At 35.0% G+C, this 12,340-nt stretch overlaps 1 protein-coding gene across 1 annotated transcript in view; it reads right to left on the bottom strand.

The window, feature by feature from the left end:
• Window positions 1–12,117, bottom strand: part of Tex55 (testis expressed 55) — a 35,551-nt gene extending 23,434 nt beyond the window's left edge. The window contains exons 1-3 of the mRNA XM_046457837.1: window positions 11,035–12,117; window positions 10,324–10,473; window positions 9,583–9,645 (exon numbers count right to left, since the gene is read on the bottom strand). Of these exons, the coding sequence (XP_046313793.1) occupies window positions 9,583–9,645; window positions 10,324–10,473; window positions 11,035–12,117 (1,296 nt within the window). The remainder of the gene's footprint in view (window positions 1–9,582; window positions 9,646–10,323; window positions 10,474–11,034) is intronic.
• Between the last annotated feature and the right edge of the window lie 223 nt (window positions 12,118–12,340).

The raw sequence follows: 12,340 nt of genomic DNA, 5'->3' as shown, positions 1-12,340 counted from the left end.
TTGGCTAAAAATCTAATAGATTAAGTGTAAGAGTAAAATTACATAATCCAATAGGAGACAATAAAAAGGGAATAAAGAAATAAAAGCAGAGGGGACAAATAAATAGTAAAATGAGATCTCTAAATTAAACCATTTTGATAATTAGGCTACCAGGTCAAAACAAGGGATGGGTTTTTTTTGTTTTTTTTTTCTGAAAAAAGCTGGATAAAACATATTTCAGGCTTTGAAGGTCATATACTATTTCTATCAACTACTGCTGATTCCTCTCTTTTGGAAGGTGGTGGAAGCTCTAAGAGGTAAAGATTAGAGAGAAGTCATTAGAGATGTGCCCTTGAAGGGGACATTGGGACCCAGCCTTTTCCTCTTTTTCTCTGTCACTGCCCAGCCTTGAAGGAACAGATTTTGCTTTGCCACATGCTTCCACCATGAGGGGTTTCCACAAACCCAAAACAATGGGATCAATTGATCATGGACTGAAATCTTTGAAACTATGAGCCCAAATAAGTCTTTTCCCTTTGTAAATCAATTATTTTTCAGCTATTTGCATAGTAACAGAAAATGGCTAATACACCTGGCAAAGTATTTAGTTATTTATTTATTTTTGGTACCAGAAATTGAACTCAAAGAGTGCTTAACCACTGAGCCACATCCCTATACCTTTTTATTTTTGAGAAAAGGTCTTACTAAATTGTTTAGGACCTTGCTAAATTGTTGAGGTTGGCCTCAAACTTGTAATCCTCCTGCATCAGCCTCCTGAGTTGCTGGGATTACAGGCATGTGCTTCTATGCCTGGCCAAACTTTCTTTTAAAAATGAAGGAAATGCGTTGGGGATGTAGCTTTGTGATAGAGCCTTGTGATAGAGCTTTGTGATAGAGTTGCCTTGCAAATGCAGTGCAATTTCATGGTTTTGATCCTCAGCACAGGAAAAGAAGAAGGAAGGAAGTAAGGAAGAAAGATTCTAAACAACATTTTATTTACATAAAATATTCAATGGAGTTCTTTGAGTTGGAATGAAAAGATGATAAGTGAACAATATGAAAATATGTGAAAGCATAGAACTCACTGATAAAGGTAAATATATATCCAAATTCAGAAATAGAGTAAAAACATAGTTGTCAACAATTATACAATATAAATAGATGCAAAGTATACTATTGTTTGTACAAAATGTATGCAAGGAGAGAAGTTTAATTGTAGAATCTCTGTATGCCATTAAAACTAAGATACTCTCAGCTTAAATTAAGGTGTTATAAAATATATCACATAAGTCTCATGGAGACCACAAAGAAAAAAACCTCTCGTAGATGCATAAAAGATAAAAAGAAAGAAATCAGAACATACTACTACAAAAATACAACATCACAAAGAAAAAGCAAGATTGGAAGTAAGGAACAAAAGAACTATGAAAAAGTCAATAAAATTAACAAAATGTCAGTACTAAGTTGTTACCTATTAATAATTGTCTTACTGTAAATGGATTAAATTCTCCAATCAAAGGACACATGTTAGGTGAATGGATTAAAAAACAAGGCCTAACAATATGTTGCCTACAAGAGACTCACTTTAATCTTAAGGACACTCATACTGAGAGTGAAGGGATGGAGCAAGAAATTCAAGGCAAAGTAACAAAAAGAGAGCAGGTTAGACTTTTATCATACAAAATAATCTTTAAATAAAGAATGATAAGAGAGCTGAGTGTGGTGGTGCATGATTATAATCCCAGCAGCTGAAGCAGGAGGCTCATGAGTTCAAAGGCAGCCTAAGAAACTTAGCAAGGCCCTAAGCAATTCAGCAAGACCTTGTTTCTAAATAAAATATAAAAAGGAGCTGGGATGTGGCTCAATGGTTAAGAGCCCCTGGGTTCATTCCCTGGTACCAAAAAAAAAAAAAAAAAAAAAAAAAAGAATGGTAAAAGAAACAAATAAGGTCATTATATAATAGTGAAAAGATCAATTCATCAGGGAGATATAACAATTTTAAGTATATATGCACCCAACACTGGAGTACCTAAATATATGAAGCAAATACGAATAGATGTGTAAGATGAAAGAAACTACAAAAAATAAGTAGGGGACTTTAATATTCCATTTTAAACAATGGATAGATAAACCAGACAGAAAATCAATAAGAAACCAGTGGATTTGAACAAAACATCAGACTGTGTCTAACATACATACACAAGCCATCCCATTCAACAGCATCAAAATATACATTCTTCTCAAGTCCATATGGAACACTTTCCAAGATATATCATATGTTAGGTCACAAAACAAGTTTTAACTAATTCTATAAGGATAAAATCATATCACTTCCTATTGATAGAGAGAAATCCAAGAAGATATAATAATTGTAAACATTTATGCCCCAAATATGGGTGAGCTTAATTATATTAAACAGACACTGCTTAACCTAAAGACTCAAACAGACTCCTATACAATAATACTGTATGATTTCAACACACCTCTCTCACCAACAGATAGGTCATCCAGACATAAATTCAATAAATACTCATCAGTCCTAAAAAATATTATAAATCAAATGAACCTAACAGACATTTTAAAAATATTTCACCTAACAACAGCATAATTCACTTTCTTCTCAGCTGCTCATGAAACTGTCTCCAAAATAGATCATTTTTTAGGCTACAAAGAATCTCTTACCAAATACAAAAAAAAAAAAAAAAAAAAACAGATATAGTTCCTTACATCTTATCTGATCATACAGAAGGAAGTTAGAAATAAACATGAAAAAAAGAAAAGAAAATCACCAGAGTACAGAAACCATAAAAAACATACTATATAAAAACAACACACTTTTGGATGATGAATAGATTATAGAATTAGGGGTGAAACTAAAAATTACAAATGACAATAGTGATACAACATACTATAACCTGTGGGACACTCTGTAAGCAGTTTTAAGAGTGTAGTGTATATCTGTGGGTAGCTATGCAAGAAAATCAGAAAGATTTCCAAGTAAACAACCTAATGATGTATGTTATGACCCTACAAAAATAAGAACCAATATAAAAACTAGTATGATAAAGGAAATACTTAAAATCATAGCCAAAATCAATAAAATAGAGAATAAAAACACAATACGAAGGATCAATAAAATAAAGAGTTGGTTCTTTGAAAAGACAAACCAGATAGATAATGCCTTAACTAAGCTAACAAAATGAAAAAGAGAGAAAGCCAAAATTGATAAAATTAGAGATGAAAAAGGAGAAATAACTATAGACATCAAAGAAATGGAGAGGATCACAAGAAACTATTTTGAGAACTTGTACTGCAATAAATAGAAAAACCTAAAAGAAATGGATATATTCTAGACACATATAACCTGTCAAAATTGAATCAAGAAGATATAGAAAAACTAAACAAACCAATAATAAGCAACGAGATAGAAGCAGTAATAAAAACCTTCTAATAAAGGAAAGCCCAGGACAAGGTGAATTCTCAGCTGAAGTCTACCAGACTTTTAATGAAGAACAAATGCCAATACTCCTCAAATTATTCTATGAAATATAAAGTGATGGTACACTTCCAAATTCATTCTATGAAGCCAATATCATCCTCATATTAAAAACAAGATAGGGGCACATCAAAGAAAGGAAACTACAGACTAATATCCCTGATGAACATAGATGCTAAAAGCCTTAATATATTAAGGCTTCAATGTAATCTCCATCAAAATACCAATCATATTAAAAAAACATATTAAGAAGATTTTGCATCATGACCAAGTTGGCTGCATTCCAGAGACACAAGGATGATTTAACAATGCAAACCAATAGATGTAATTCACCATATAAACACAATTAAGAACAAAAATCATATAGTCATCTCAAAAGATGCAATGAAAGCTTTCAACAAAATTTTAGAATCTGTTCATAATAAAAACACTGAAGAAACTAGAGAAAGAAGAAACATACCTCAATATCATTAAGGCTATATTGGATAAATCCAAAGCCAACATCGTAGTGACTGGGGAAAAACTGAAATCATTTCCTTTCAAATATGGAACAAAACAAGGATGTCCATGCTTACTACTCCTACTGAATATAGTACTAGAAATTCTAGCCAGAGCAATTAGACAAGAAAAGGAAATAAAAGGGATAAAAACAGGGAAGGAAGAAGTCAAATTATCACTCTTTCATATGATATATATGACCCTACACTTAGAAGATCAAAAAGTTCCACCAGTAGACTACTAGAGTTTATAAAGAAATTAAGCAAAGTAGCAGGTTACAAAATCAACATACAAAAATCAATAGCTTTCCTATACCAATAATAAAAATGCTGAGAAAGAGATCAGGAAAACAATACCATTCACAAACAAAACCAAACCAATCAACCACCCACCCAAACAAACAAACAAAAACCCAAACTAGGAATATAATCAAGAAGGTGAATGACCTCCTACAATGAAAACTATAGAACACTGAAAAAAGAAATTGAAGATATCAAAAGATGAAAAGATTTCACGGGTAGGCAGAATTAATACTGATAAAATGTTCATATTATTCAAAGCAATATAGAGCGCTTCAATGTAATCTCCATCAAAATACCTATGACATTTTCCATAGAAAAACAATCTAGAAATTCAGTTGGAAGAAGAAAAGACACAGAGTAGTTAAAGCAATCTTGAGCCAAACAAAACAAAACAAAACAAAACAAAAAAACAAGGCTGGAGGTATCACAATACTACAGAGCTATAGTGACTAAAACTGCATGGTACTAGAATAAAAAACAGACACAAAAACCAATGGATCAGAATAGAAGACACAGAGACAAACTCACAAAGAAACAGACATTTGATCCTTGACAAAAGTGACAAAGTAGATGTTGGAGAAAAGGCAGTCCTTTTAACAAATGGTCCTAGAAAAACTGGTTGTGCACATGTAGAAAAATGGGACTAGATCCTTATCTCTCACACTGCACAAAAGTCAAATTGAAATTAATCAAAGACCTAGGATTTATATCAGAAACTATGCAACTCCTAAGTGAAAATGTAGAGTCAACACTCCAACATATACGTACTGATTTTAGTTCTGGCTGTATTAATTTACAATCCCACCAACAATGTCAAAGTGTTCCTTTTTGCCCTTATCCTCTCCAGCATTTATTATTGTTGGTATTCTTGACAGCTGCTATTCTAACTGGAGTAAGATGAAATCTCAGGCTATACCACTCCTTGGATTTTACCCTAACGACTTCCTCAACAGAATTCCTACATTTCTAGAAATAATGACAGGAGTTAATAAATGTGTTGGCATCAAATTAAAAAGCTTCTGCATAGCAAAGGAAACAATGAAGAATGTGAAGAAAAACACAGAATGGAAGAAAATCTTCACCAGATACTCTTCTGACAGAGGATGATATTCAGAATATATATATTTATTTATTCAGACTATTCAAAACAACTTACCACCCAAACCCCCAAGTAACCCAATTAATAAAATGGGCAAATGAACTAAACAGACACTTCTCAAAAGAAGAAATATGAATGGCCAACAAATATATGAAGAAATGTCCAACATCTTTAGCAATTAAGGAAATACAAATCAAAACTACACTGAGATTTCATCTTACTCCAGTTAGAATAGCAGCTGTCAAGAAAACCAACAATAATAAATGCTGGAGAGGATAAGGGCAAAAAGGAACACTTTGACATTGTTGGTGGGATTGTAAATTAATACAGCCAGAACTGAAATCAGTATGGAGATTTCTCAAAACACAAGGAATGGAGCCACCATTTAATCCAGCTATACCACTCCTTGGATTTTACCCTAAAGAATTAAAGTCATCATACTATAGTGATAAAGGCATATCTATAGTTTATAGCAGCACAATTCACAATAGCCAAATTATGGAACAAGCCTAGGTGTCTGTTGGTGGATGAATGGATAAAGAAAAATGTGGTATATATATATATATATATATATATATATATATATATATATATTTATGTACACACATATATATACATATATGTATATAAGTATATATATATATATATATACACACACACACACACACAACAGAGTTTTATTTATCCATAAAGAAGAATGAAATTATGTCATTTGCAGGAAAATGGATAGAATTTGAGAATACTATGTTAAACAAAATAAACCAAAGTCAGAAAGTCAAGGGTTGTATGTTTTCTCTCATATGTGGAAGCTAGAGAGTATAAAAGAAAAGAAGGGAGGGGGGAATCTCATGGAAAGTGAAGGAGAACTAGTAGAGGAAAGAACCAGGGGTAGGGAAGAGAAGAGGGAAAGGGGAAATACTGAGGAACAATATTGATCAAATTATATTGTTATATCATGTAAATGCATGAGTGTGTAACAACACACCATTAAGTATAATTATAGTGCATCAATAAAAATTATGGAAAGAAAAAAAAGGAAAAGAAAATACATCTCAGGGACACTTTGATTTGCAGCTTATGAGACTCTGAGCCAGGAAACTGGCTCTGCTATGCTTGGACTTCTGATCTCTAGAATCTGTGCAATAATAAATGTGAAATGTTTTTTAAAAAGCATTAAATACCTATAAATAAGACTATTAAAAGTCATGAAAAACATTTATGTCAGTAATTCATATACTGAGAAAATTTAAAGAAGACCCAAATAAATGAAAGGATCAAGGATTATAAATACTCATTTTAAAGAACCTCTCCCCAAATAATCTGATTGAATGCAATCCCAATATAAAATCTCACTAGTGTGTGCTTGTGTTTATGTTTGTGTAACTTGGCAAATAATTCTAAAAACTGATAAGGAAATGCATAGGCCCAAGAATATCCAAGATATTTTTGAAGAAGAATAGGGTGATATTAAGACTGTTCCAGTGCACACTAATTAAGATAGTCTTGTTGTGAAACAGGAATATCAACAAATATTCTATATATGAGACAAATAAAGAACAGTGGGGAAGGTATGATTTTTTTTGGGGGGGGGTTACCAGGGATTGAACTCAGGAACACTCCGGCCACTGAGCCACATGCTCAGCTTTATTTTGTATTTTATTTAGAGACAGGGTCTCACTGAATTGCTTAGTGCTTCGCTTTTGCTGAGGCTGGCTTTGAACTGTAATCCTTTTGCCTCAGCCTCTGGAGCTACTGGGATTACAGGTGTGTGCCACCGTGCCCAGCTGGAAGGTATAGTTTTTATTCTAAAAGGCACTTGGGTCAACTAGACATCTGTTGGAAGAAAATGAAACTTGGCCCCCACCTCTGCCCTACCAAAAAATCAATTCCAAATAGATTGTGAATATAAATGAGAAAGGCAACAAACAAGCAAACGAAAACAACCCTCTCCATTAAAAAAACACACAAATAAAATAAAGAATTAATAAATGGGATAAACTTAAACTAAAAAGCTTCTTCTCTGCGAAAGAAACTATGAGGTGAACAGAGAGCCTATATTTTGAGAGCAAATTTTTGTTTAACACACATCAGATAGAGCACTAATCTCCAGGATATATAAAGAACTCAAAAAACTTAACACCAGAAAACAAACAACACAATCAATAAATGGACTAAGGAGCTGAAAAGACACTTCTCAGAAGAAGATATACAGTCAATCAACAAATACATGAAAAAACGTTCAACATCTCTAGCAATTAAAGAAATGCAAATCAAAACTACTCTAAGATTTCATCTCATGCCAGTCAAAATGGCAGCTATCAAGAATACAGACAACAATAAATGTTGGGGAAAAGGCAAACTCATACATTGCTGGTGGGACTGCAAATTGGTGCAACCAATCTGGAAAGCATATGGAGATTCCTTAGAAAACTTGGAATGGAACCACCATTTGACCCAGCTATCTCACTCCTTGGTCTATACCCAAAGGACTTAAAATCAGCATACTATAGTGACACAGCTACATCAATGTTCATAGCAGCTCAATTCACAATAGCTAAACTGTAGAAGCAACCTAGATGCCCTTCAGTAGATGAATGGATAAAGAAACTGTGGTCTATATATACACAATGGAATATTACTCAGCAATACAAGAGAACAAAATTATGGCATTTGCAAGTAAATGGATGCAGTTGGAGAATATCATGTTAAGTAAAGTAAGCCAATCCCCCAAAACCAAAGGCCGAAATGTTCTCTCTGATAAGTGGATGCTGATCCATAATAGGGAGGGGGGAGGCATGGGAAAAATGGAGGAACTTTGAATGGGCAAAGGGGAGGGAAGGTAGGGAGTTTCCATGGGGGCAGGAAAGATGGAGGAATGAGATGGACATCATTACCCTAGGTACATGTATGACTGCACATATGATGTGATGCTACATCGTGTACAACCATAGAAATGTAAAGTTATGATGCAGTTGTGTACATTCTGCTGTCATATATACCTAATTAAAATAAATAAAATTTTAAAAGTTTACTTATATTCAAACACACACACACACATTCTCTCCCTCCCTCCCTCTCTCTCTTTCACACACACACACACACACACACACACAAATAACTTCTACAACCATATAGTCAGGAGTGGGGAGTGAATTCTCACAAGTCACCAGAAGTACTAATTGTAAAGACAAAGAATATTAAATTTGACTATATTAAAATTAAAGAGAATCTGTTCGTTAAAAGAGATATTTAAGAGCTAGAAAAGAAGACTGTGGGAAGATACATGCAACAAACAATCACAAGGAGCTCATAACCAGTAGATGTAGAAAACGGTCTCAAATAGTAAAAAAATAAGTATTTCCAAATGTCTAATAAACAAATTAAAAGGTATGCAATTAATTGCCTTAGTAATCAGGAAAAGGCAAAATGAAACTTACCAAAACAGCTAATGCTAAAAACACTGACAATAGTAGGCATTGGTAAGGATAGAAAAACAACTGAAACTCTTATACACTGTTGGTGGAAGTGCAATCAGTCAGTTTAGAGAATTGTTTGAAACAATCTATTTAAGCTAAGCAAACACATATCTCACAATCTAGCAATTGCTCTTCAAGGTGAATGAATACTCAAGAGAATGTGTCACTGAGACATACAAGAATGTCCATAGCAAAAAAGTTTTTTTTTTTGTAATAGCTGCAAGTTGTAAACAATCTGCATGTCCATTAAAATATAACGGATAAATCATAATATTCCATACAATGAATACCATACAACAATGAAAATGAATGAAGGATAGCTACACACAAATGATGGATCAATCTCACAGACATGATTTTGAGCAAAAGGAACAAGATACAAATGAATATATGCTATATATGGTTCCCTTTATGTACAGTGAAAAACTGACAAATCTAAACAGAAGTGTTTCATGATTCATGGTTAGCAGTAAAAATATAAAGAAAAGTGAGGAAGCTATTATTATAAATATCACATGAACAATTACTTTGTGGGGAGTAAGAATTGTGAGGGAAGGAAAAGGGGCTTCCGGGAGGGTGGCAATGTTCTATCTTTTAAATACTTGAATGTAAACAGAAGTATGTTTACTGCATGAAAATTCAGAGTTGTATATTTTTTGTTTTGTAAAAAAAAAATATGTGCTTTCACAATAATGCAAATGAAAAGGTTGTTCTTTTTCTCCTATTCCATACCTGAAACAGCATAAAACTCAGGGGGTCCTCTGGCTTTTCATAGACTAAGTTTTCAGTGATCTGCTGAGAGAGCATAAGACATCACATTTTGGTTCTAAGAGGAAGTCACACAGCTAGGTTATAACTGATCAATTATACCAATGAACCTAACATATACCATAGCATTTTGAAAAAAATTAAAGTACTTCTACAAAGTGACAACTTACTTTCTTACTACTGAAAAACTTAGGCAGATTAAAATAAAATTTGGAGGAATAAAAATTTAATAATAAATAGAAATGAATATTTCTAGTAGTTTCTAAGGTGATAGAGGTAGTGAGAAATTTTGGAGAAGTTTTTGGTTAGATAATTGTGATCTTGCTAGATTGATAAATTAATAAATTTTTATTTGCTTTGAAGAATAGTCAAAGAAAAGACTTTTAACTAAAAATTGAAAACACAATGTAACCTTGTATAGCCTTTCTTCTGAGACATTTGATTCTAAAGGGTGAAAATTATGTTAATTATGTTGCAATATTAAAGGAGATTTGAATACATACTTAGCAACTACTTTTTTTTAAAATTTATTTTTGATTTTAGGTGGACACAATACCTTTATTTTATTTATTTATTTTTATGTAGTGCTGAGGATCAAACCCAGTGCCTCACATGTGTCAGGTGAGTGCTCTACTGCTGAACCATAGCCCCAGCCCCACAACTAATTTTAAACTCACAATTAAAGAGAAGGATTGAGAGATTTACCTGGAATATTTGCAGAATCTGGTGCTTCTCCATGTACTGAAGTGAAACTTGATAAGGATCTTCATAAACTACAGGAGGCAATCTCTTTTTATATATACCTTGTTTGGACATATGAGAACTCTTTTCTTGTTCAGATTCTGAATAATCATCCTGAAATTGAAATATACCCCCAAGGAATTTTTAATAAATTTAAAAGCTCCAGCAATTTTTGCTGTTGTCACAACCAGTGAAATCTAATACTGACAGTATCTTAACAGCAGCAGTCAGAGAAATGTGTCTTAGCTCATCTTCCGAGCAATATAGTATACCTAAAGTCCTGGTGGATACCTTAGATATTTCCAATCTACTTCAAATACTGTCCCTTCACAGGGATCTCCAATCAAATCCAAATCTCTTCCCTTAGTAGAAATCTAGAGAGGGGAGGTAACTAAGTGCCACAGAGTTAGTAACAGAACAGAATTTGAAACTTAGGTTTTCTAAATCCTAGTTCCTTGATCCTTCCTGAATGGCCTTAAGAGTAGTAGAGGAAGAAATTCATCTCTTCCTATTCTTTTCCTGCCCTTCCTGAAACTTATAAGTCACACACAACATGTAGGTTTATTCCTCATTCTTGATCCAACATGTGTCCTCTCACCCCTTATCTCTACCCTCATTCCACAGGCCTTTCTTCCCCTCCACCCACTGTAGGTATCAAATGCCCCTTTAACCTACAGGACTGAATTCTGCGGATTCATATTTTTCTTGAGTGACGTCATCAGATTTAGTTGAGATGGAGGGCAATCTTTGGTAAAAACTTTGGTCTTTTGTTGGAAAATGCCCAGTGAATCTGGTATCAATTGGGTAGTGGGATTGCGTAGGGCTTATACCTCCTTTTTCTATTTCACTTGAAAGTGCGGATTTGAGGTATATTTCGCTATCCTCAAATGTGCAGGGCTGTGGTCTGTCTTGAGCTTCTTTGTCATCTCTGAACTGGGGTAATAATCCGTACTCAGACCCATAGGAATACTGGTAGTCTTTAGGGTAAGCCTCTTTGTCTATAAGGTGTTCAGCCTGGTCAGGTCTACTGTAGTCATCCTTGCCAACCTTAAGCTGATCAGCTTGGTCAAAAGTCTGCTGTTCAGCTCCTTCAGTGGCTTGGTGGTCAATATTGTAGAGGGTCTTTACATAATCGACTTGATCAACTTTCTCAGAAGTTTTCTCAGCTAGGCTGTCCTCCTGTTTAGAAGTTCTTGGATCAAATGGTATGGACAATCTATCGCCAGTCTGCTCATAAGTTCTTTCCTCAGTCTGGCTGGACATTCTGTGGTCAGTCTGTATGGAAGCTCTTCCTTCAGCCCGGTCGGCCTGCTCAGAAGCTCTTTTCTCCTCCTGTCTAGAAGCTCTTTTCTCCTCCTGTCTAGACGAGCTTCTTTCAGTCTGTTCAGAAGTTCCTTCCTCAATCAAGCCAGGCACCTGGCCATCAGTCTCCCCAGCTGCTACATTTTCAACTTGGTCGTATGCCTTGTCATCAGTCTGTTCAGATGATTGTAGGTCAGCCTGATCATATGAGCTATTCTCCAGGTGTTCAGAATCTTTTTGGTTACTTTGGTCAGACATGAAGGGTTCAGGCGCTCCAGATACTCTTTGGCCATTTTGGTCAGCTATTCTGTAATGAGTTTGTTCATATGCCTTCTCTTGATCCTGGTTCTCTTGGTTGTCTTCTTCCTGGTTATCAGTGTGGCCAGCAGTTGGGGGTGTGGCTGGGCTTTCTTCTTCCAGGGATTCTCCTGGATCCTCTTCTTCAGGAGCGTCCATTCTCTGAGGTCTCCCTGACTGGTCTCAGTTGCCAGGCGCCGTGGGCGGGGCCGCTCGGTTGTCCTGGAGCCCTTCGTGGAGTCAGGCTTCCTTGGGCTTTGTTCCTGCCTGGGCTCCTGCCTGGGTGGGCTGGTGAACGCCTGGCTGCAGGGCTCTCTGCAGGACTGCAGGGCTGCTGACTGCAGTGGGAAGTCCAGCAGCGCCTTCTACTGAGGAGCGAGAC

The sequence above is a fragment of the Marmota monax genome, unplaced genomic scaffold, assembly GCF_021218885.2.
Source record: "Marmota monax isolate L192 unplaced genomic scaffold, Marmota_monax_Labrador192_F-V1.1 WCK01_AAM20220418_F8-fsc00052, whole genome shotgun sequence".
Classification (NCBI taxonomy): domain Eukaryota; kingdom Metazoa; phylum Chordata; class Mammalia; order Rodentia; family Sciuridae; genus Marmota; species Marmota monax.
The sequence above is the reverse complement of the archived record's forward strand: the minus strand, read 5'-3'. Positions and strand labels throughout refer to the sequence as shown.